The sequence below is a fragment of the Gymnoscopelus microlampas genome (assembly GCF_963454915.1).
Source record: "Gymnoscopelus microlampas genome assembly, chromosome: 6".
In the NCBI taxonomy this organism is placed as follows: Eukaryota; Metazoa; Chordata; class Actinopteri; order Myctophiformes; family Myctophidae; genus Gymnoscopelus; species Gymnoscopelus microlampas.
In genome coordinates this window covers 33,798,188-33,824,809 of record NC_139943.1, presented here as the reverse complement: position 1 = coordinate 33,824,809, position 26,622 = coordinate 33,798,188, and the positions used below count along the sequence as shown (strand labels likewise).

Sequence of the window (26,622 nt, the reverse complement as noted above, 5' to 3'; positions counted from 1 at the left end):
AAGGCCAGCTGTCACAGTAAGTTTCTTCATGCTGTTCAGACTGATATGCATTCATGAAACTTTATTTGTGTGAACTGAGCACTGAATGTTACCCATGCTCTTTTTCAGCACTGTCCTGCTTTTTGTTTATTAACTTTGTCTCACTATTTAGATGCTAGGCCTACAAGCTCATAATGCGACGCATTGTGAGCTTGTAGATCTGCTATTTTCAAAAGATTTTTATACATTTGAAAACTTGTGAAATGGGACATTCTGCATAAGGAGTACTTTCTACTGTTGGTACTTTAAGTACATTTTGATACCAATACTTTAGTAGTTTTAAAAAAATGTTTAATTCCGGACTATTACTTGTTACAGAGTATTTCTACATGCAGTATTGATACTTTTACTTTTTTTGCCAGTGGAACTAGAGAAGTAACACCTTGGTTAAGCCTCTGAATATTGCCTACTCTTTACTGTAATCGGCTCCTGAATAAAATCAATGAGCAATTATTTTAGATTTCTTGACCACCTTTGGAGTTACATCATGACAAGGTAACTACACAACCAAAACCTCTACCAAAGTGGTCTTGCCCTTTAAGATTGATCCAGGCCCTATTCTGGACACTGTGGTACAGATGTCGAGACAAAAATAAAGGCCCACAGGGGGCATCAAATAGATCATGACAATATTCCTCATCGGTCTCCAATACATCTTCATGACCTGGTATTATCACCCCTTCTGAAAGCAGTCTGAGTGATGCCTTATTTAGTTGTGCGCCGGTGTCCTGCACCAAAAATAGCCAACCTTCAAGCTCCCAACAAATGCACTGGGACACGTTGTGAGCTTGTAGATCTGCCATTTCCGGTGAGGGACATGATGCGCAACTGAGCATTAATCAGGCTTTGACTCGCATGCCCTTTTTAGCTGATGATAAATCAGCACTTTGTAAACAAATAATCCTGTAAAGGCAATTTCCTCCAAAACTAATACTCTTCTCCCCCTCCTCTTCCTACAGAGCCATATCCCTGGGGACGCACAATCTCCGCACTTACATACACACATCAGAGCACACACCGGCACCATGCATAAGTCGGAGCCTACAGTCTGTCGGCTGCAACCCAACATCATCTCGGTGCGCCTGTTCAAGAGGAAAGTGGGCGGCCTGGGCTTCCTGCTCAAACAGAGGGTGTCCAAGCCGCCCATCGTCGTGTCGGACCTGATCCGTGGCGGTGTAGCCGAGGAATGTGGCCTGGTGCAGGTGGGAGACATCGTCCTGGCCGTCAACAACAAGCCCCTGGTGGACCTGTCCTACGAGCGGGCGCTGGAGACCCTGAAGAACGTATCGACCGAGAGCCACGCCGTGTTGATCCTGATGAGGGATGCGGGTGGCCGCGGGGTGCTGGTCAACGGGGTGGAGGACAACAATGAGCTGCTGAGGAGCCTGTGTTTGACTTTCAGGGACCTTGGTGTGGGAAACGACACGCCTCCCCCGCAGGTGTTGGATAATGATGCCGGCGCAGGTGAGGAACCAAAGAAGGAACCCACGCCAACAGAGCACACCGATCCTCCTGCTGAGAACGACATGGTAGGAAACTAAATGATAAACTTTCTGTTTCTGGCAAGTAACTCTGGTTGAGAAGGCCATTTTATCACCTCAACAAGGGACTATTGTGCCTTGAGCTGCCTGGAGAAGTGCAGAATGTTCAGTCAGTCCTATCAGTCCTCGAGTTCTCTGACACCTTTGATGATCCATTCAGGATCAGAGAACAGGCTACCGTGCCAGACAGTTCCCGTTCCCGTCTCCTTCTCCCTACTGTTTCATTGTCGCTGAATAAGACTCAAGGAGACAGACAGACAAACCATCTGTTATAGTTTATTATTTTTTATGGCACTTTTTTATTTCTATGAAACCCTATGAACTCATATTTAAATGTACCTTCCATTTCCCTTTCTGTCACACTTTTCCCTTTTACTTGTGTGGTTATTGTCCACATATGGTTGCCTGAGTATTATGGCCCCTCTTTATGACACAATGGTCTTTGATCATATCTGCAAGCATAGTGGTTTGTAAAATTACTTTTAATCCACATGACACTGATTTTAATCTTGCTTCTATTTAATGCACTTTGTTTCCTCTTTGTTTCTTTTATAACCCCCCCCCATTACTGCATATTGAGAGCCTGCACAAACCCTATTTCACCCACTTTTACCAGTAAATATTATGTTACAATAAAGTTTGAGTTAGATGAGTAGATAAGGCCTCTACAATCCCCTTGTTGGAGCGACTCACTGTCACATGTCTCTGTTCCTCCCCGCAGCTTCCAGGTCACGGTCCAGAAATCAAAGGCCCAAAGTTCCTGATGGTCAAGAACTTGGAAACTGGCAACGTGTACAATGATAACCTCCACCAGAAGTGCACCGAGGTGAGATTATGCTACAAACTACAAAGCAACATTGTTACCGGGTGCATATCTTTCTATAGGTTGGGTGGCCTACCCATTCTGCATAATGAATACTTTTTACTTTTGGCACATATTTTGATGCCAAAACGTTTGTACTTTCACTCAAGTGAATTTTGATTAAAAGTACAAAACCTTTACTTATTAATTTTTTACAATGTTGTATTGATATTTTCACTTTTAAGTACTTTTTCCACCACTGCTCTCTATAAAAGAAAGAATAGTCATTGTGTGTATTGTGTGTAATGTATTTCTCTATGAAAGACAGAATAGGCACCTCTGTAATCTATGAAAGAAGGAATAGTCATCATGTGTAATGTGATGTCTATGAAAGAAGGAATAGTCATCATGTGTAATGTGATGTCTCTCTCCAGATGCCTGTATGCGCCAAGGAGGTGTGTTGGGGTTCAAAGATGATGCCCCAACGGCAAAGTTACTGTCTCCGCATGCGAACCCAAGACGAGGTGATCCCGCTGGCCACTGACTTCATAAACGAATACTTCACCTCCATTAAAAGGCAAGCACACAGCTTCATAGACCAATCTACCTCTCCATTAGCCCATTAAGACCTGAAGCCGATTCTACAAATGTTTTCTAAATCCCAACAGTATTCTGAAAAAACGTATGTTTCTATATCAGTGGCGCTCAAATTCTTTCATGTCAAGGACCCCCACAATTATATGTATTTGGCCGCCGACCCCCATCTCAAAATATTTGTTCCAGGGACCCCCAGAAGCAAAGATTTGAGTTCAAAAGGTTCGCTTTGATTTTCTATCACTTTGAATGACTTGTAACTGATTTTCTATGACTTCCATGGTGTGACTGTGCTGGGTTCAGGGCTGGCTCCAAGCCCCATGTGGAAAGACTGGAGGAGGTGATCAAGGAGATTGGGGATACGGGAACCTACCAACTGAAGAGCACTGAGCTCATTTATGGTGCCAAGCAAGCCTGGAGAAATTCTGCCCGCTGCATCGGGAGGATTCAGTGGTCCAAATTACAGGTGGGGCTACTGGTAACAGGCAGTGGTGTAAAGTAACTAGTCAATTTACTCAAGTATTGTACTTAAGTACAATTTTGAGGTACTTTTACTTTAATGGAGTATTTAAAATTACATCTCAGAGGCAAATATTGTACTTTTACTCCACTACAATTATTTGTAGACTTTAATTACTAGTAACTTTGCAGATATAAATGATTACATTATGAAACATACATTAACCACTTTAGCCTTATTTTATACCTAGGCTATTTGAAAATAGCTGATCTACAAGCTCACAACGTGTCGCATCGCGACACGTTGTGAGCTTGTAGATCTGCTATTTTCAAAAGTTTAGTACTTTAACTTTTGGTACTTTAAGTACATTTTGATACCAATACTTTTGTACTTTAACTCAAGAACATTCTGAATTCCGGATTTGTACTTCTAACGTAGTACTTCTACATTGCAGGATTGATACTTTTACTTAAGTAAAAAACTATGAGTACTTTTTCCACCACTGGTAACAGGAAGAGTGGGCACTAAGGAAGAGTGTTTTGTCCAAAATGTTGAAAAGTAAATATTTGGACAATATTTTTTACATAATGTAAAGTATTCATGATTAGAATATGCTTAAACATTCGACAACTAAGGTCTAATATTTCTACAATTGCTACACATTGCTACAAAACCTGTATATCCAGTCATTTTGGGCCATAAACAAGAAGTTGAATGATAAAATTAAGTCTGATAATGATGTACCGTGTATGTGTCACATCAAGTATATTTTACATTACTTCAGACCATTTTTCAAATATTGTATTATTTTGGACAAAATAGCCAATTTTACATCGAGGTGCCCACTCTTTTTGTTTCCAGGCTACTACACAAACTACAGTAGCCTACAATTCAACTGTGCGCTCCATCTGTGCTTGGTTGGTTGGTTGGTTGTAGTCATTCTAGAGATATTGGTCAAAAGCTACCGTACTGCGATCAACCATAGATTTAGAACAGTATAGAATGGCCATTTCAAATAGCATGTGCTCTGCTTCTGTGTCAAAAAGCCAGAGGAGGTAACCAATCGTGCCTCTGTGGCACGTTTTTTTGTGTTACGGTGGATTGAATGGTATCTATAACAATAAGCGTTATCGGGTCCCCCAGCAATTAGGTGGCTGTGAACGTGGAAGTAGGGCACTTATAGATACTTATAGAGTATAGATACTCTGTATCTATTAAATCACTGTTATTTTTTGTGAAGCTGTCTAAAGATTTCATGAATTCATAACGCTCTTTCCTTAAAATTAACTCGATGCTATAGTAGACTTTAGACTAGTGTTGTACACATCACATGGCTGATGACCCAACACAGTCACACATAAAAGTAAAATAAAAAGTTGAACCAATTCAGTTCATACCCAATGATATATTTCTGCTGTGTTTTAACCAGATTTGAGCTGCTCCAGAGTTTGTGCTTCATCATGACATTTGTTTTTCAGGTGTTTGACGCTAGGGACTGCACAACTCCTCATGAAATGTCCAACTACATCTGCAATCACGTCAAATATGCCACCAATAAAGGAAACATTAGGTGGGAATCCTTTAGTAATGCTTTATACATCTCCCTTTTTCCCATCTGTCATTCCATGTATAGTATCTCATCAACTCCTCTCTGTCACTACCCTCTCTCAACCCACTGTCCATCTGTCAGCGTGTGCACCGTCTCTTAGCGCTTTCTCTGACACTGTGTATTGCCTCTCCCATGTGTCAGTCTCTTTGTGTACTAACCATTGTTCGCTGGCTTGGCAACACACCCCGCTAGCGAGCAGTCACGCTTGGCACACCCGCAGACAGTGTTGGCTCGCCCACCGGTGACACCTCACATTTACACTACTGGCTGACAGGGTCATTACTGCACGTGATATCCCTGATATCTACAGTATGTTGATGGGGGCTACTGTGCTGTAGCTAGCACGTCTGTCACTACTTTTGCCAGGTTTGATTCGGTCAGTAGCATAGTATGTGAAAGTTGAAAAGATGTTTTGCAAAAACATTCTAAAGCTTAGAGCTTTGACAGCCATACTTGGTTCTGCCATAGATCTTTTTAATTTTTAGCGGTGCCAACCGCTCTAAGCTTGACTTTGTCCGTATGTCCGTCCGTCCGTATCAGCACGGGATGATGAGCACGGGATTTGAAACAGCTATAACTCCAGTTTGCAGCATGCCACCAAGTTCACATTTGGTATGTGCACTTAGACCACCAATAGGGACGAGCTTGAATTGTTGAAGTTAGCAAAGCGGGGTCCAGGGACCCCCAGCGTCTGTTATGTCCGTCCACCCGTTTAGGGCACGGGATTTGAAACAGCTATAACTCCAGTTTGCAGCATGCCACCAAGTCCACATTTGGCATGTGCACTTAGACCACCAATAGGGACGAGCATGAATTGCTGAAGTTATCAAAGCGGGGTCCAGGGACCCCCAGCGTCTGTTATGTCCGTCCACCCGTTTAGGGCACGGGATTTGAAACAGCTATAACTCCAGTTTGCAGCATGCCACCAAGTCCACATTTGGTATGTGCACTTAGACCACCAATAGGGACGAGCATGAATTGCTGAAGTTATCAAAGCGGGGTCCAGGGACCCCCAGCGTCTGTTATGTCCGTCCACCCGTTTAGGGCACGGGATTTGAAACAGCTATAACTCCAGTTTGCAGCATGCCACCAAGTCCACATTTGGTATGTGCACTTAGACCACCAATAGGGACGAGCATGAATTGCTGAAGTTATCAAAGCGGGGTCCAGGGACCCCCAGCGTCTGTTATGTCCGTCCACCCGTTTAGGGCACGGGATTTGAAACAGCTATAACTCCAGTTTGCAGCATGCCACCAAGTCCAAATTTGGTATGTGCACTTAGACCATCAATAGGGACGAGCATGAATTGCTGAAGTTATCAAAGCGGGGTCCAGGGACCCCCAGCGTCTGTTATGTCCGTCCGCCCGTTTAGGGCACGGGATTTTAAACAGCTATAACTCCAGTTTGCAGCATGCCACCAAGTCCAAATTTGGTATGTGGACTTAGACCATCAATAGGGACGAGCATGAATTGCTGCAGCCCCGCCCCCTCTGTCTTCCCATTGGCTGGCCTTTAAACAGCCATAACTCAAGTTCGCAGCATGCTACGGAGTACAAATTTTGTACATGCACTAAAACCACCAATAGGGACGAACTGTAATTACCTAAGCCCCGCCCCCTCTGTCTGCCCATTGGCTGGGCTTTAAACAGCCATCATTCCAGTTTGCAGCATGCTACCAAGTACAAATTTGGTAAGTGGACTCAGACCACCAATAGGGACGAACTGAAATGAGTTAAGCCCCGCCCCAAAGGCACCGCTTCCTTCACACAGGGTGTGATTTTTTACCGTAAGGGTCCGTTTGGCACACTCTCCTTTGCACACTGTCAGAGTTAAATTAACATTTTACAGTGTCTCGAGTCGAGCTAAGAGATTTCTAGAAGTTGTTTGGTGCTGCATGTCACCACTGCCCTCACACCAGCTGTTCTTTGTTTTTTTACGATCTGCAATGCCATCAAACACGCTCAGATATGGTATGTCGGTTATCTATTTGCTCTGGTCCATAGCGCTAAGGAGAACGCTATGGACCAGAGCTACAGAGCTATTATTATCTCCGCCAGGCCGAAAGGCATGGCGAGAGAGTATGTTTTATTTTCTTTGCAATGTGAAAATCCCTAGCTAGCAAAAATCTAATCTACAGTAGTATATCATGTTCAGATATCAACATGCTAATGTGTGTGTGTGTGTGTGTGTGTGTGTGTGTGTGTGTGTGTGTGTGTGTGTGTGTGTGTGTGTGCAGGTCAGCTATTACCATATTTCCTCAGAGGACAGATGGTCTACATGACTTCCGGGTATGGAACGGTCAGCTAGTAAAGTACGCAGGCTACAAGTTGCCTGATGGAAAGATCATTGGAGATCCTGCCAGTGTAGAGTTCACTGAGGTAGGAATGATGGGTAGTTGCAGTGAAGTTGCAATAAAACATATTTTTTATCAATGTCGTCCGATCACTTCCCTTTTGGTCTCTGTCCTTAGCTCTGCATCCAGCAGGGATGGAAGCCCCCAATGGGGAAATTTGACGTCCTGCCCCTCCTTCTGCAAGCCAACGGGCAAGATCCGGAGATGTATGAGATCCCTCCAGAGGACATCCTGGAGGTGGACATCATACACCCCAGGTGAGTTTAAAGAATGTTCAAACATGTGCTTCACTCTTAAGCCATTAAGACCTTGAACACATCTGTATCATTTTAAGATTTCTTTGGCTATTCAAAAATAGCAGATATACTGTACAAGCTCTATGAGCTTGTAAATCTGCTATTTTGGCTTTTTTTTTTTTCACTAGTCCTCATTATGCAGTGTCCTGACACTCAAACATGCACTGAATGAGCATCAGGACACTGCATAATGAGGATTAGTGGAACAAAAACTTTGGAGCTAGTAAAATAGGCGATTTTCGTTGTTACGCATTTATCTTAGTGTGTGTAAAAGGCCTGGCAGCAGCGTTTTGTATCAGTTGCAGTCTTTGTATAATTGCACTTGCTGATAAGTGAATAAAGTGCATTACAATAGTAAAATCTGGAGGAGCTAAAAGCATGGATGCCCTATTCTAGGTTTGCAGGGTAAGAAATGTATATTGTATATTCACTGAAGGAACACTCATAGATTGAACTTAATGCCTTTCACTGTTTTTTATCTCTGGGCCTGGGAATTTGTGAGACAACACTGTATTGTATTGGATTGAGTTGCATGTCACAAAACCCTTTATTCAGGTACAGTATGTTGAATAAACGTTGTTTCCTTGCCCAGGTTTGAGTGGTTTAAGGAGCTGGCCCTGAAATGGTTCGTTCTACCAGCAGTGTCCAACATGATGCTGGATGTTGGGGGAATTCAGTTCACTGCCTGCCCCTTCAGCGGCTGGTACATGGGATCAGAGATTGGTGCGAGGGACTTCTGTGACAGCTCACGTTATAATATTTTGGAGGTAATGTTTGTGTATAACAATCATTCTCAAACTGTTTTGGCTTCAGCACCTCCTTTCCCTGATTTCTACTGTAAATCCAAATGCCCCCCTTTACCCATCTACAACATTTTGCTTAGCAAAACTGCAATAGAAAACCACAGCTACAGTAGCACATGATGCTATGAATTAATAATAACCCTCTTTTGAAGAATATAACAGTACAACTAAGAAATTAATTGATTGAGTTGCAATTAGTGCCAGTAAGCCATGTAAGACCAAGGTACTCTTCATTTTCAAAGCCAATGTGTTCGACGTGCCGTGGATGGTATTTTTATGATTTTAACAACTCCACACATGAATGCCTTACACTAATCTAAATTTAGGACCCCCTCTAAAATGAGATGCTTCATCTCAAGGGGCTATCCTCTCAATAAATTCTGACCAAATCATATGCATTCTTATTATTCAAATCTTAAAAATACAAATATTTTTACATCTTATTAACGAGTACAGAAGAGTAAAATTATTTGGTTTTGGTTCCTCAACATTGTTACAGCAATAGCAACAATTAAAGAAATACAGTAATAAAGAATAGCAACAATAGTAATCAAAATAGCAAAGTATATTAGTCAGGGCACATGAGTCATAGCACACTAGACTACAGCATGTTAGCTAGGACACGCATTACAGTGTGCTCACATACTGTAAAGGATTTTAGAGCAATGCAGCATGACTTTGTGTTGGAGGCAATTTATTTTCATAACTGTGGCCAGTTCTGCTGTGAAAACAGCAGTACTGGCAAGAGTCAGGAGACCCAACACATTTGCATGTTGCATAGCCATAATTGCAAGGGGGAAATCTTTTATCTGGAGTTTGATGCTTTTCCTATTATTCTAATCACACCTAACACCTTCACCTCAAGTAGTGACAGATTCTACAAAGGCCTTAATGCAAACTATGATGGCCATCTCGCAACCCTCAGAATACTACAGAACATCATACTGTGTCATTGTCATATTACGTCTGCAATGAAATAATGCTGTCCTTACGTTCCTTGCCATGTAGGAAGTAGGTATGAGGATGGGCTTGGACATCAGGAAGATCTCTTCCCTATGGAAGGACACAGCGCTGGTGGAGATCAACATTGCTGTTCTCTACAGTTTCCAGGTGGGCTCCTCTTCATTCAACTGATGAGATTTGAATGCGGTATTTGTAGCATTTATAGTGTAAACACAGGTGTCAGTATTATATTTGATCTTGTCATTCAGGCTCTGCTACTGTACATATTACTCCCTGCTCAACATAATTAGAAGACAGCCATTTCAGAGCACGGAGATAAAGCCCCCACCCCCGTTACAGTTATATAACCCACAGAGGAGGCACGTAACCCACTCCAGTGTCTCTGCCTGAACTTTGCTCACCGGCTACACATCATTTATGTCTTTGGTCAACATAACATTGCCTGATTCCCGTGGTGCAACACAGTACAAATACAGTTCAGAGGCGAATTCCAGCTAGTGGAGAACAATTTATAAATTCACAAGTTGACAAGTGTCAGCAGCACATACACATGCTCTCAGAATATAGAATACATAACATTAGCCTCATAGCATAATTGCCTATGTCACTTTTTGGTCAAATTGACATTTTTGCCGAGCGCTACTCTCCTATCGCTGCTGCATCATTGTGACTTATTGCCTATGTCCTAAGCCAATCAGAACGCTTGTTACATTCCAAAATGACTTAAGCAGAAAGTGCTTTTAAGTAAACTTTTTTACTTGGGCTAAATTAGTTTTTGAGTTTAACAAGAATTCTGATCTGTCTGAGAACATTGGCAATAAGGCAGAATGAATCAGCAGTGGTAGGAGAGTAGAGTTAGGCAGATATAAATAAAGGCAGTAAACATGACTTAGGCAAGATGTGTTTTTTACTCATGATTGCCTAAGTCACCTAGATGACTTAGGCAGAAAGTGATTTTTTATTTGTTCCCTGAAAACGGAAAATGGAAAATGCTATGAGGCTAACGATACGTAACATTGGCAGATGTAATAATCTCTTCTGATGAATCATTCAGCTGAGAGCTCTCTGACAGTCAACAATCATACATGACATCCCTGCTGCCCTCTGTCTCCAGATATCCAAAGTGACGATAGTAGACCACCACACAGCTGCGGAGACCTTCATGAAACACATGGACAATGAGCACAAGCTCCGGGGAGGCTGTCCTGCAGACTGGGTGTGGGTCGTGCCCCCCATGTCGGGGAGCATCACACCAGTGTTCGGCCAGGAGATGCTAAACTATCACCTTACTCCCTCCTTCGAGTACCAGGTGAGGGAATGCAAACAGACAGTATAGTCATGAGGGATGGATGATTTGTCATGCTACAGTACATGTACAGGGTGTTTTTTTCATGTGCAGTACTAGATACCTAGTTAAGCTTCACACCAGTGTCTCTGTGCCTTCTCCTTATCTGAAACAGACAGATGCCTGGAAAGACTATGTGTGGAAGGCAGCGAACAACGGAACACCCACCAAAAAGAAAGCCATTGGATTTAAGAAACTGGCCAAGTAAGAATGCACTCTTTTGATAAGCCACGGCAAAAATATAAAAGTGTATTTATATCGGATGCAAAGTTTGATTTGTGTTTATTTACTTGCATGGTTTACATGATGTGAATACCAAGCCATTTCATTCCGTCATCAACCATGACCGAAATAACAAACTTTGGGCTCACCTGCACAAGTGCTGAAATCTTTGCCACTGAGCACACATTCTGTTCTGATTCTGATTCTGATTCACACCTATTTATTCAGTGGAGAATTCAACTTTATGTCAACTGATTCACTGAATCAGTTGACATTTTTGAAAGAAATCTTGAGACCCACCTTTTTAGTATTGCTCTTACCTATAGAGCGTGCCAAAAAAACTGAAGGGGGCGTCAACAAGTGTCATTTGGTAGCGGCGGACATCTTTGGGGGGTATAAACAGGTTGACTTAACATTGCGCCCCCCCCCCCCCCAAGTATGTCTGTAGCTACTGTGCCATCCATCCGCTACATTTGACTTGATCTGCAGTGTCTGCTGAAATGAATCACATGACCGGGAGAAGCATCTGTGTCATTTTTAGATTTGACCTAAAAAGCATCATTTTACACTTTGGCTATTAAAAAATAGCAGATATACAAGCTCATAGCGCAATACCGAGTGCCACGCTATGAGCTTGTAGATCTGCTATTTTTGAGAAATCGTGAAAATGTGTGCAAATCTTTGAATATATATTTTTTAAAGCGAACATTTGTAACTCAAATCTTTGCTTCTGGGGGTCCCTTGAACAAAATATTTTAAAACGATTGAGAACCACTGACATAGTAACATTAGTTTTTTCAAAAAAACAGTTAGAATTTAGAAGACATTTGTAGAATCGGCTTCAGGTCTCAATGGGTTAAAGCCATGAAGCCAGACTTTTGCCAAGGCTTTTGCCATGACCGGGGCGGTTGTGTTCGCTCTCACATTTCTAGTTCTTCAATGATGCAGTTTCTCATCAGTTTTTTCCCCTCACATTCATTCACTACAGGGGAGTTTTTCTTTGCTCGCTCATGCTGTAATTGTGGGGTTCATGTAAATTAAAGAGTATGGTTTAGGCCTGCTCTTTGTAAAGCGTCATCATGAGAGCTTTCGTTGTGATTTGGTGCTATATAAATAAAATTGACTTGACTTTAATCTATTTCTATACTTTTTTCCATCTATCATTCTATACTCCCCCTTCCTCTCTGTCTCTCTCTCCCCTTCTCTGCAGGGCTGTGCAGTTCGCAAACAGGTTATTTGGTAAAGCAATGGCCAAGAGAGTCAAGGCCTCCATATTGTATGCCACTGAGACGGGCAAGTCCCAAGACTACGCCAAAACCCTCTGTCAAATCTTCAATCACGCTTTTGACGCAAAGGTACCATTAGAATACTCAAGAGAGATGGGTAATGTCTACCTGTATTTGTGCTGTTGTCTGATGGGAAGGGGAGCAGTTGGATCTCGGTCTGGGCCCAGCCCCAGGGCCCAGACCTGGTCCTGAATCCGACATGGCCCAGCAAGTAGAATGAATAAAGGGCAGAGAGGAAGCAAATAAGGCTTTTGTCACATTTTCTTCTGCTCACATGCATGAAAGTGCGGCGCGTCTGAATTGAGATTCATCCAGCCAGGCATTGAGCTGTAGTTTAAGATGAGATCTGAAAGCACCCCTGGCGGTGTAAATGACTTTGGACGAAGAATAATAACATGAGTAGCTCTCTCAATCATGTAGTGTTTTGGCTCCAGGACATTTTGCTTCATTTTCCTTGTTCCCAATGTGATCAATCATGCAACAAGCGATTGTGTTGCATGCATGAGTGTGTACGCGTGTGTGTGGTTCTGGTTCAGGGACAGATGAGAATGCCTGGGGCCATTCCTGCTTGTCATGTAGATGAGGATAGTTGTCTCTTCACACTGATTGTGTGGCACACTGACATTATAGTGCTGAGTGCTAATTAATTATATGGAAGCAGCGAGTACATTATCAACTTGTTGCCTGGGCAGAGTGTTCATTACAGCATTGTGCGGTGGTCTTCAACGAAGACGCTCTGCAACAAAGTGTTGCAGATTCAACTTTTTCATAGATTTCATAGATAGCTTCATAGACTTGTTTGACAGCACTGTCAATGTGTAGCGTTGTGTTTGATTCATGTTAATGTGTATTTTCAGACAGTCAACCATTTAAACCCTCAATACTTAGAAAACTTGTACTTTGTCAGCTTTTCCCCCCTACACCAAACCTAGCCTTTGCAGAAAATAGCCGTTTTGTTGATTATCATATTATATTCATGTGTTATCTTTGAGGGACCCTACAACCCTTTTTTCTGCAATTACATTTTTTCAAATATGTAAAGAGCTTTTTTCTTCTTCTGTTGTCTGCAGGTAATGTCCATGGAAGAATATGACATGGTGCACCTGGAGCATGAGACATTGGTGTTAGTGGTGACCAGTACCTTTGGCAACGGAGATCCACCAGAAAATGGAGAGGTGTGTGTGTGTGTGTGTGTGTGTGTGTGTGTGTGTGTGTGTGTGTGTGTGTGTGTGTGTGTGTGTGTGTGTGTGTGTGTGTGTGTGTGTGTGTGTGTGTGTGTGTGTGTGTGTGTGCCTGCGTGCGTGCGTAAATTTGCAGTGGTGGACAATAGCAACGTATATTTACTTGAGTACTGTAGGCCTACTTACAGTAAGTTTTTTTTATTTTTTACATGAGTATTTGTATTTTGGATACATCACTGTAGCCTATTTCAAAGACAAATATTGTACTTTTGACTCAATTCTAATTCTAGGAAGGATAACATCTAGCATAACATTTGACTGTACGACCTGCACTGTTAACAAGCATGTTAATAAAGCTTTGTCCACCACTGAATATTTGCATGCATGTTTAACAAACCACACCAACATACCTCAGGATTCATACAACACATTGATTATGCATTTGTATCAAAAACAACCTGTCGTTTGCATCTTTGTAGAAATTTGGAGCTGGCTTGATGGAGCTGAGCTGCCCAACACTTGACACAGAAGAAGTGAAGTGAGTTGAACTGTGTGGGCAGTAGTTGGTATGTGGAGTTTCAAGCTTTCAGTTCAGTTTCCAACCTCTTGTTTCTGTGTTTCCACCTGTCTTCTAGGTCCTACAAGGTGCGTTTCAACAGTGTCTCCTCCCACTCGGACCCTCGAAAGTCCTCCAGTGACGAGGCAGGTATGTTCGGAAGTACCGGACCCTTCGCCAATGTCAGGTAATCAAAACAGAAATCATGCATGGACCTCAATAGGTCATAGGTTGACTCATAGGTTTGGTATATTTGTAGTGCGCACCGCATCGCACCACTCTCAGAGTGTGATTCCATGTCCTACATTTCTCTAGGACATGGAATTATCTCAGAAAAAAACACACCTCTAACCCACAATCCCAATTTTAACCATTTAATGACCCTAAAACAGTTCTGTTGGAATTAAAACCTTCTTCAACATTCAAACTGTGTAAATATGGAAAAAAAACGAAAATCACAAAAAAAAAAAAAGATTGCACTGTTTAAAAAGGGCCGACTTGAGGGCCATTTCTCTAGCCCCAGTCACCACTGATCTTCAGTCTTTCTTCCTCTTTGTAGGTACTCAGTGTTTGGCCTTGGCTCTAGGGCCTATCCACACTTCTGTGCCTTTGCCCACACTGTTGACACTCTGTTTGAAGAACTGGGGGGCGAGCGCATCCTAAAAATGGGAGAGGGGGACGAGCTGTCTGGCCAGGAGGAGTCCTTCAGAACCTGGGCCAAGAACGTTTTTAAGGTCGGTGCCTTACACACAGTCGCCCTTTGGGCTTCAGGTCTTTATGCTGATTACGGTCGTGGGGAAGTTCTGTGTTTTTACACATATTTTTTTACAGTGCACTCATCTTTTCCATGGCTTACTTTTGTTGCATGTCAAAGGCGGCCTGTGAGGTGTTCTGTGTCGGAGACGTGAACATGGACCAAGCAAACAACTCCTTGATCGTCAATGACCGCAGCTGGAAGAAGAGCAAGTACCGCCTGACCTACGTCAAAGAGGCCCCGGTCCTCACGGAAGGTACTCACTGGCCCAGTGATGACAAAACCACTATACACCATTGATTACTCGATTTTCAGGCAAAGAAATCTTGAGGTTAGAATACAAGGCTTAATGTGATAACTGTGAATGTGACTGCCAACAGCATTGTACGCAATTCACAAGAAGAAGGTGTACGGCGCCAAGATGGTGGAATCTCTAAATTTGCAAAGTCCTAAATCTGAGTAAGTTTATGGTTTCATGGGACTGGGATTTAAACATTTTCATGATGTGAAAACAAAAGAAGAAATTGAGTTGGTTACGCTAAACAGCAAATTGTGAAACATTATTTATCAAATAGCGCATTATAGCAATCTGGAAGGGACTGAAAATGGTGTGTCACTATTCACCCCTTTACTCTTTCACAGTCGTACCACTGCGTTTATTCGGCTCAACACAAATAACCACGAGGGCCTGAAATACCTGCCCGGTGACCATGTGGGCGTCTTCGCTAGCAACCAAGTGGACCTGGTGACAGCTCTCATAAAGAAGCTGGAGGATGGTCCACCCGCTGATCAAATCTTCCAATTGGAGTTCGTGGAGGAGAGGAACACTGCCTCGGGTGGGTAATGTGTCTGTTTGGCAGTGGTGTAAAGTAACTAAGTAGGCTACATGTGCTACTTAAGTACAGATTTTCTTTTTCAGTTCCATTGTCAGAGTCACAGACTTGTAACGGTCAATTTAGAACCCCTAAAGGAACCCAGAGAGTCCCTGGAATCCACTTTGAGAACCACTGGTGTAATAAACTACCTTCATGTTCTTCTGTCACTACAGGTACGATCAGTAACTGGTCACCGGAAAGTCGTATCCCTGCCTGCACCATATTCCAAGCCTTCAAGGACTTCCTGGACATCACCTCCCCGCCCAGCCCTGTGCTGCTGCAGCAGTTTGCTAACCTGGCAACCGATGAGAAACAAAAGGAGAAACTAGAGCTCCTCAGTAAGGTAATTCATTTAGCATTCAGCTCAATCATTAGCGCTCCTTCTCCGTGCTCTCTCGTGGGCCATGCTCTTGTGTTGAACTTGCTGCAAGTTTTGAAAATAGGCAAATTGTTTGGTTTAGCTTTTTTTGTGAGGAAAAAGTTGTTTATTCTGTTGTATTCTGCTGGCAATTTGTTCAACAATTTGTTCAACATTACTACACTACAATTATTTGAAAACTTCAGTTACTAGTTGCTTTTAAGATTTTGATAAAACATACATTAACCACTTTAGCCCTATTTTATACCTGGGCTATTTGAAAATAGCCGATCTACAAGCACACAACGCGTCGCATCGCGACGCGTTGTGAGCTTGTATTTTCAAATATTTTAGTACTTTTACTTTTGGTACTTTAAGTACATTTTGATGCCAATACTTTTGTACTTTTACTCAAGTAAATTTAGAATTCTGGACTTTTACTTAACACGTAACAAAGTATTTTCTATATTGCAGTATTGGTACTTTTACTTAAGTAAAGAAGTTGAGTACTTTTTCCACCACTACCTGTGAGACCAAGTGACACCTCTGCAATCCCCCTTCCTCCTTGACCCCCCCAGGGCCTGCAGGAGTATGAGCAGTGGAAGTGGTACAACAACTCCACGTTGGTGGAGGTGCTGGAGGAGTTCCCGTCCATTCAGATGCCAACCACCCTGCTGCTCACTCAGCTGCCTCTGCTGCAGCCTCGCTACTACTCCATCAGCTCCTCACTGGACGCGCATCCCAATGAGGTCCACCTCACCGTGGCCGTGGTCTCCTACCGAACCCGAGGTACTATACCGTACGCACTGCCTCAATGCTGGAGCTATAGGGCTGTCGACGATCGTGACGTTTTACTGGACGATGAATTGTCATACAAATACACAGATGTAACATCATGCAACCCACAGAATCATACATTTAACTTAGATGGCACACCACTGGAGGAGGCTGGGGAGGTGGAGGGAGTTTTATAACAGACAGCTGCAGGAACGCTCGATTTCCGTTTGGCTTTGTAAACAAAAATTGCACAGGCCAGATATGACAAATAACTCTAATATACAAAGAAAAGACTGACAATGATCGATACTAATAATGAAAATAAATAATGTAGGCCTACTATGCAAAATAGCCGATCTACAAGCTGTAGTGAGCTTGTAGATCTGCTATTTCCACTATTTTTGAAAATATTGGAAAGAGTATGAACTTTTTCAACATGAAACGATTATGACGATTTTGCAAAAAATAGCGATTAGGCGATTATGTAATAATTATGACAGGCTTACCTGGGGCTCCGTGATCCATTCAAGAGTCACTCAAATACAAGCACTCTCCTCCTTCTGATTTAAAGTGCTACTTAGGTAAAATTCCTTTTACTGTGACTGATTGACAGGGGATGCTAGGTGTTCCCATTAAAGAAGTTTGCTTGCTCTAGCTTTTTTTTTCAAGGCCTTGAGGAGCAATTAATTCTGTTTGTCTGGCCTCCCTGTCAGGTTCCTACAGGGAGGCCTCAAATGGCTGTATTCTTGACATTCCATTAGCAAGACAATTTAGCTCGAGCACGGCCGATGGCATAGAGCAGAGTTTTTAAAATATAATTTAAATTTAAATCATGAGTGATTGATTTTTTATTTTTTTTTGCTGGCAGACAGGGTACCTCGTACCCGCACAGTGGTTCTTTTGATGTCACTGCTTGAAAGTCGCCACTGATGACTGAAAAAGTCAATTGAGTCAGCCTGTCTGAGGAAATATTCTGGTGGTTCAGAGGACTTATAGGCTTGAAAGTTATTTTGGCAACACCAGTCTAATCCATAGGGCCAACATGAGACCTGAAATTGGAACTACAGTATCTGGGGAATTTCTATTGACTGTGTTTTGCCAGCAGGATTTGGTCCAATATATATAATATATATATATTTGTTTTTATCTCCAAAACACTGTGCTGTATGTACATACCACTTTGTTCTAAATGGTGTTTTCTATGCTGGCTCTCTCTCAAATGTTTACGTTAGCACATACAGTACGGTTTGACAAGGCTTTCACATCTACAGCATACATCTAATAGGTTGTACTTAACAGCTTCCAAGCCCTTAGACTACCAAGTAGTGTGCAAACATCACCAGCTGCAACTCACTGCAACAAAAAATTGTCTTAATTTTCCCCTCTTTCCTCTTATTAGTTATGCGTGCATGCCCATGAGTGTGCACTGATGACTATAACTAGTTGAATTACAGTTATTTCCTCTATAGCGCAGATACATTGAAAATTGCAATGTGGGTAGTCTACCTGTGTTCCAGGGTGACCCCAGCAAAATTGGTTTAACCAGTTTAACCCGCATCGGCTATTTGAAAATAGCCCATCTACAAGCTCACAACGTGTGTGACGCGTTGTGAACTTGTAGATCTGCTATTTTCAAAACAATCTTGAGAAAATGTGGACATGTACCTATATTTCTGGTCCATGACCAAATATATCATTTCGTAATGATGTCAAAAAGTTTGAGAACCACTCATTTAAAGGGTGCAAATGGGAGGAGTCAGGAAGTCTAAATATCCCGTTTGATAACTGTCATTCAGATGGAGAGGGTCCCGAACACCATGGAGTGTGTTCATCCTGGCTCAACAGAATAAAGAAGGACGAGATGGTGCCGTGTTTCGTCAGAGGGTAAACTTGTTTCTCTTAAGAATATATCCAACAATATATTTTGTGCTGTATTGTGTGGTTTGTCATTATGTGATTAATTAATTTCCTATTTCAGTCAGTTCTGTTAATTAAACCGATTCATTTTATTCATTAGCATCATCAATAATTGAAGGTTTATTTGGTTAAAGTCAGTTATGTTGATTCTTCTAGGGCGACGTCGTTCCATCTTCCCAAGGAGAACAAGTCCCCCTGCTTCCTGATTGGTCCAGGAACAGGCATCGCTCCCTTCAGAAGCTTCTGGCAACAGAAACTCTTTGAGCGGAAAATGGGTTGGTCTGATGCACTTTCAGAGACTAGTCCTACCTATTGTCACCTCACAGAGAGGTTCATGTGAAATCCACATCGTAAAATGATTTTAACACTATGCATGATGTGGTTGATTAAAATCATACCCGAGATGAAGTGCAAAGTGCTGCTACAGTGTGCATAATTGTGTAACAATAGTATTCTGATTAAATCTGAGGCACAATCTCAGGCCATAGTTAAACAAGACACTGTAAGTTAACTCATTGTTGCTGTACCATTCAGCAAAGTAAAGTCAAGGTATGTCCCCTCCCCAGGGATTGAGACGAGTCCCCTGTATCTGGTGTTTGGCTGCCGCCAGTCTGAGACGGACCACATCTACAAGGACGAGACCGTTGATGCCTTGAACAAGAAGGTGTTCAAGGGACTCCATACAGCCTACTCAAGAGAGCCCGGCATGCCAAAGGTACCACAACAAATTCAACGGATGATTGCGTTTGTCACAGATCTTTAGAATACTCTAAATGCTACAGAACATACTCGTATGAACAGGACACAGCATCCCCACATACAGTAGATATGAGTTAGTCAAGTGTTGATATTCCTTATCTTTTTCCATTTAATGGCCTCATCTCTTTTTAACTGTGTGGTGCCAGGTGCCAAAGACAAAATGCAGATGTTCAGCTCAAAAGTGAACAGCTCCACGCAAGGTGCAAAGTCACTTCACTGTGTTTGATTCTCACTCTTTGTCCCCCACTCCCCCTCATCTTTCTTGCCTTGTCTGTCATCTCCTCTCCTTTCTCTTTGCTCACGCTTAATGCCCATGCACTCTGTCTCGCTCACTGTTACCTCCTGCCACCTCCGTCAGAAATATGTCCAGGACGTGCTGCGCGAGCAGCTGTCAGAGAGGATGTACCACTGCCTGAGGGACGAGGGGGGACACATCTACGTGTGCGGGGACGTGACCATGGCGGATGACGTCCTGAAGACGATCCAGGAGATCATCAAGGTGCAGGGTAACATAAGCCTGGAGGACGCCAGCTTCTTCATGAGCAAACTCAGAGTAAGGCTTGAATTACTCTATTGCACAATGATGTATCATGTAGGCATGAAAGATGTCCACCGTATGCTGGCTGCCGTCACTGTCAACACATTATCACCCACTGGCTTCTCTACGTCAATGAGGGAAGAGAATGGGGGGTCCACACTTAACCAAGCACTTAGCCAAGCACTTCAATACACTACAGGCTTGTCAATTTGGTACATTGGTACTTTTTTTGTTTTTGTGGAAGGAAAGAGTTAGAGGAAAGGGCAGAAGTTCTATCTTCACATTGAACACACAAATATGATTGTAAGCTATTTGTGCACTGCTGACATTATTATAGTGCATGACATCATATGTCTGTATCCGTGCGGATATTTTAAGGTGAAAGGAAGAATAAATAAGAAGAATAAATACAAACATCTGAGGTTATGAACATTTATTTGTATTTTTTACAGTCAAAGCAAGTCAGAATCATAATATACAATGGTAGTCTGAAACAATTGAATTGTAATTTGAAAACGAATGTGTTTTTTTTTACCTAGTTCTTACCTAGTTCAAAGCAACCATGTCATTCACCTTTCCTCCCTCTCTGCACCTCCACCTCCCACCACCAGGATGATGGACGCTACCATGAGGACATATTCGGTGTCACACTGCGCACAAATGAGGTCACCAACCGACTGCGTTCTCAATCCATTGCCAACATTGAGGAGAACAGCAAAAAAGACTCTAAAGACTCGGACGAGTGAGTGCTTGCTGCCATTGCTTTGTCTTCAGTGTGTTCTGCAGCTCCAGTATTTTCTACGTTTATTTGTTTATTATTTTTGTTAAGCTCTACACTGAAGGAAGGACCTGTAGTGTTGGAAACACAGATAAGACGTCACCCATGGTTTCAACCCCAAAAAATGTAGACATGTGTAACCATAGAATTAGAGAGCCTGCAGTGCTAAGAATCAGGATTAGAGTCAAAGCGAGCGACTGCCTTCTTTTTCTGTGCTTGTTTTATGGGCTCAAATTAATGCCAATATTATTTTGTACTTGTAAAAATAACTTGTATTTGTGAACAAATTTTACATTTGTAAAAATAAAGATTTGTATTCGTAAATACAAGATTTGTATTCATAAATAAAAGATTTGTCTTTGAAAAAAAAAAAGAATGATCAATGAACATTGTGACCAGAAAAAATAACAGTTTTCTCGCGTGCAGATCGGTTGTACAGATGCTCAAACTTTATTTTTGGCATTCTGCACTTCCGAGGTCTGAGAGCCAATCACGTGAGGCCTTTCCCACTACCGAATCATAAAGCTCCATAGGTCTCCATGTCAACATGGCAAACAGGGTTGCCATGTTGGTTCGGTGAAAATGATTTAGGCCCATTTAAGCCCATTCATCTTCAAACTCCACCTTAGACTTATTTTTAAAACACGTCCATGAAACTCTAGTCAGATATAATCCTTCTAATGCGTGAGGGGGCCGTCATTTTTCGAGAACTTATTTCATGTTAGATTTCTGACGTTATAATCAAAGGACTATTTTTCTGTAGCGCAACTAGAAGTAGTAGTGTGGTTTCCTGTTTCCGGAGCCAGCACACCGCCGCTCTGCGTTGAGACCGACGAAGAAGACGACAACAGCAACAAACAAACTATTGTTGTTTGTACTCGCGTGTAAAGTTAAGATAACACATTGTTGTAATAATGCGTTGCATCGTACACAATTGTGTACGAATTGTGCCGTGCTATGAGCTTGTAGATCTGCTATTTTTGAATAGCCAAAGTATAAAAGGTTAAAGTCGTTTAAATGGTTGTGATGCTATACTGCAGATAATGTTCTAGTTGGCAAGTGGATAAATGATGAATAAATTAGCCTTTACCAGTGAGCAGAGAGGTCACACTCAGCCACAGTACCATCTTCATCCTGCTGTCTGCTCTGTCTGAAGCTTTACAGATACCTTCAGCCATTGTCTGCTCCTGTGTCTGAAGCTCTACAGATACCTTCAGCTACTGTCTGATCCTGTGTCTGCTTAAGCTCCACATAACAATCACACATTCGCTAATAATGAATTGACGCACAACACTATTTGTACAGCACATTTAAAACCTGGACAGTTCAGAGTCCACATAAGCCAAATAGTGTGGGGGATTACGGATGGAAATGAGCTTCTAGTTAATCCGGCATGTTTACACAGAATGATTGACTGAATATCTTTAAAGGTACAGGCAGTGCAACTTGAGTTAAAAGCACGCCAAATGGATGAGACACAAAAAGCCAGAGGCTTGTGTCCATGTTAACTCACTGAGTGCCATTAACGTGTTTCACATGTTTTTAGCGCTATGGCTCAACGTGCCATTAACGTGTTTGACGTGTTTTTGAAAAATTAGCATAATTTTTTTTTTTTGAAAAACATGTTCAGAACCCAAGATATCATCATCTGAAGGTGTGCAGCTCCATCCACTCCTTGTTTAACTTAGAACTGAAAAAGACTGTATCTCGCTTCCTAAGCACTTTTTGTTTTCTGTGAAAAAAACTCTGGCACTGGGACAACATCATTTTTAAATATTTTTTGTTTATTCGTTTCTGTTCTTTTACATACTCATAGGTAGTAAAATTGAGTGCCAGAATTGCCAAACGTTTAAAAAAAATAAAAAATTCTGGCACTCAATGAGTTAAGGTGAGTGAGGAAATGGAACCACACGCAGGATGACTAAAGGCAGACATGGTTCAACTTAAAATATTTATTCAACAACAAAGGTTTTTCCAAAAACTGGCAAAACATACAGTAGGCAGGTTCCCAAAGGCTTTAGAGGCCAAACAACAAAAAACTCATGGCAAACAGACGGGGTAACAGGCTGCATAGAGGGCATGATGCTAAACTCAGGCTCACGTCACAAATATTAAACTACGAACTAGCAAAGAACCGAACTGTATGAATAGTATACATTCTGTGGCAGAGACTTTATTCAAAGTGCACACCTCAAGTACCATAGATTCAAGATGTGATTCCATAATGACCTTTTACCAGTTACCATTTGCATGATAGATTAACGTATTAAAGGGATATTTCACTTTCAAAAATAGGTTTGGTCATTTTATCGTCTACTCAGGCTTTTGTCAGCCCCCCAGATAGTTTAACACTTTACCCATTTTCAACCTCATCTTCATACTAATGCTCATTTTAACATCAACATGACACAAAGTCCGTCTACTCACTCAATTCCGTCTCATTCATGGGTGGGCTATGGACAGTTCAGAAACCTGCCTTCCAGTGACATCCTCGATGGGGAATCCAAGCGAGAAAAAAAAATACAGCCGTTCTCTTCCCGGAAACTTTTAAGTATTGTTTGAAATGACCAACCATGCACCATTAGGTCCACAGCCCTCCTCTGAGACACAGTGATTAGACAAAAAAATGGTACCATCTCAAAATGAGCATTAGTGAGGATATGAAGAAAGGTTAAACATGAGTGAAGTGCACCGTTAACCCCTACAATGGTGGCGTACACAAATGCATTGCATGATTATTAATCATAATCGAAGTCATAAAGTCATAAATAATGGTGATATTGATATGAAGTCATATGGCCCACCCCTAGATCATACATGTGTCGTGTCATTTCAACTCCCATGCTTCTTGGGGGGGAAAAAAAAAACATGTTTCTGATCAACTAACATCTTCTCTGCACATGAATCCTCATATTGTCACTGTCCGGCAGAAACCTTGTATCTCCATATTTGAACTTTTTAATGTTTTTTTACGTACATTTATGCTCTACTTCATCATACAATAGTGTTGCACAAATGTAGTGAAAATGGAATTTTAGGAAGGCCAACTGGCGGTCATTCACAGCAGAGACCGAAAAAAGAACAGTCGGTCTCCTGGACCCCGATTCTCCTGATGTGGATGGTGCGTACACTGCCTACTGCAATGTCCTACTGAGGGCAGCAAAGAAAACCATCCCACGAGGCTTCAACGAGAGCTATATCCCAGGATGGGATGAAGAATGCTGCCACCTCCTGCTCGATCATCAGCAGGCTAGCTCGAGGGAAGAGGTGGATGTGACGGCATCTGCACTTCTACAGAAGCTGGACGCCACCCGTAAGGCTAGATGGACTGAAACCGTCGAGTCAGTCGATTTCACCCACTCCAGCCGCAAAGCGTGGCAGACCATCAACCAGCTGACCGGTAGAAAAACAACTCCCCCCACATGTCCGGTGACGGCAGATGCCATCGCGTCTCAGCTCCTCAAGAACGGCCAGTTCCCTGGAGCAGACAAGATCTTTGCCCGCCTGACAACACGAGAGGTTTCTTCCCTTTCCAGGGCGGCTAGTGCCAATGCGAACCTTTCAGGAGACTTCATAACAGCTGAGCTCAGAGAGGCCATTAGCAAACTGAAGCAAGGCAAGTCACCAGGACACGATAACATCCACCCAGAGTTTGTGATCCACCAGAGTGCAACTACATCTGCCTGGCTCTGTGCGTTCTTCTCGTCTTGCTTCCGGAGGTCCAAGCTCCCTAAGACCTGGCGTCGTGCGTCTGTCATAGCCCTGCTGAAGCCTAACAAACCTGCAGAAGACCCCAAGGCCTACAGACCCATCTCGCTGCTCTGCGTCCCATTTAAAATCCTGGAGAGAATGATCCACAGCCGCATTGAGCCAGTGGTGGACCCACAACTCCCGAGGGAACAGGCTGGTTTCCGCCGGGGCAGGTCGACAGTGGACCAGGTGACTCTGCTCACGCAGGACATTGAAGACAGCTTCCAGGCCAACGATAAAGCTGGGGTTGTGCTACTGGACCTGACAGCCGCGTATGACACCGTCTGGCACCGTGGACTCCACCTAAAGCTTCTGAGGACAATTCCAGATCGCCATATGGTGAACTTCATTATGGAGATGCTGTCAAACCGCAGCTTCATCCTACGGACCAGCGATGGTCAGCGAAGCAGGCTCAGAAGGTTGAGAAATGGCGTCCCTCAGGGCTCTGTCCTTTCCCCGATGCTGTTTAACATATACATCTACGACCTACCGGAGACAACATCGGGGAAGTATGGGTATGCAGATGACCTGGCCATTATGCTACGACGACCAACCTGGAAGGCGATGGAAGATGGTCTCAACCAGGACATGGGCATCTTGGTTGCCTACCTCCGCAGATGGCGCCTACAGCTCAGCACAGGCAAGACGGTGTCGGCGGCATACCACCTCAACAACAGGGAAGCCAAAAGGGAAATTAACGTGTTTGTCGACAACAAGCGCCTAGAGTGCCAACAAGCCCCAAAATACCTCGGGGTACGTCTGGATAGAACGCTGTCCTTCAATCAACATCTGGAAGACGTGAGGGCCAAGGTAACATCAAGGGTCTCTCTCATCCGACGTCTCGCTGGTACGACCTGGGGAGCTTCCGTCAATACGCTAAGAATTTCCACCCAAGCCCTGGTCTTCTCGGTAGCTGAATACTGTGCCCCAGCCTGGTGTAGGAGTCCACATGTCAAAAAGGTAGACACCATAATCAACACCTCCCTCCGAATCATAACAGGCTGCCTGAAGCCCACTCCTGTGTCCTATCTGCCAGTCCTTGCAGGAATTGCTCCGGCCGGCCTCCGACGAGAGGCTGCAACCATTAAGCTAGCAAGGAAAGCCCAAATACATGACTGGCACATCCTGCACAACACTACTGTGGAAATAAAGCCTCCAAACAGACTCAAGTCCCGCCACCCTTACAACAAGGCGGCACAAGAGATGCTCCGCTCCATCCCGGAGGACTTGTCCACAAATGCATGGATGGCAGCATCCTGGAGGCAGGAGTGGGAGTCTGCTGGGCCCTCCCATATCCACAGTTACATCTGGGACCCGGGAGGTGGTGTTGAAGGAGCGGACCTACCACGCCGGCAATGGACCCTACTGAACCGCCTACGCACTGGAGTCGGCTGCTTCAAATCAGCTATGAAGAAGTGGGGCTTGACAGACAGTGCAGCATGCGAGTGTGGCGAGCCTGAGCAGTCTGCCGAACACATTATTAACACCTGCCCCCTATATCGACCACCTTCGGAGGCTGGCCTCTTCCAACTGGGACCAGAGACAAGGGCGTGGCTACTCGTTACTGAGTTGGACATTTGAGGATGATACACGAAAGAAGAAGAAGTGAAAATAGCAGATCTACAAGCTCACAATGCATTGCGCAACACGTGAGCTTGTATATCTGATATTTTCACTGTTTAAGATGTTTTTAAAATAATCATAAAAAAGAAACAGAGTTGGACAAACAAGATTTTCACCCCGCAGTGAGATATCTTCAGATGTGCATTTGGATCAAAGTGTTTACCATAAACTGCAACTAAAAGTTGTTTCCCCCTGTATGTACCATAAACTTCAACTAAAGGTTTCCCACCCTGTATGTACCATACACTGCAACTAAAGGTTTCATTCCCCCTGTATGCACCATAAACTGCAACTAAAGGTTTTTTTCCCCCTGTATGTACCATAAACTGCAACTAAAGTTTTTTTTTCCCCCTGTATGTACCATAAACTGCAACTAAAGGGTTTCCCCCCCTGTATGAGTCCTCATGTGTTGTTTAACATGACCCATCCGACCAAAGCCTTTG

General features: G+C 43.0%; 1 protein-coding gene across 1 annotated transcript; it reads left to right on the top strand.

Moving 5' to 3' along the window:
* Window positions 1-1,064: 1,064 nt before the first annotated feature.
* On the top strand, window positions 1,065-26,137 carry LOC311046965 (nitric oxide synthase 1-like; the record flags this gene model as incomplete). Its single annotated transcript, XM_084059545.1, has 27 exons — window positions 1,065-1,568; window positions 2,302-2,406; window positions 2,817-2,959; window positions 3,280-3,442; window positions 4,915-5,006; window positions 7,282-7,423; window positions 7,516-7,655; window positions 8,287-8,461; window positions 9,506-9,607; window positions 10,575-10,769; window positions 10,921-11,009; window positions 12,238-12,382; window positions 13,384-13,488; window positions 13,974-14,032; window positions 14,130-14,237; window positions 14,610-14,784; window positions 14,925-15,060; window positions 15,185-15,263; window positions 15,447-15,640; window positions 15,853-16,022; window positions 16,616-16,826; window positions 18,611-18,698; window positions 18,888-19,006; window positions 19,298-19,446; window positions 19,849-20,043; window positions 20,640-20,770; window positions 23,845-26,137. 27 exons carry the CDS (start codon window positions 1,065-1,067, stop codon window positions 26,135-26,137), a joined length of 6,207 nt encoding a protein of 2,068 aa, XP_083915671.1.
* Window positions 26,138-26,622: the final 485 nt, after the last annotated feature.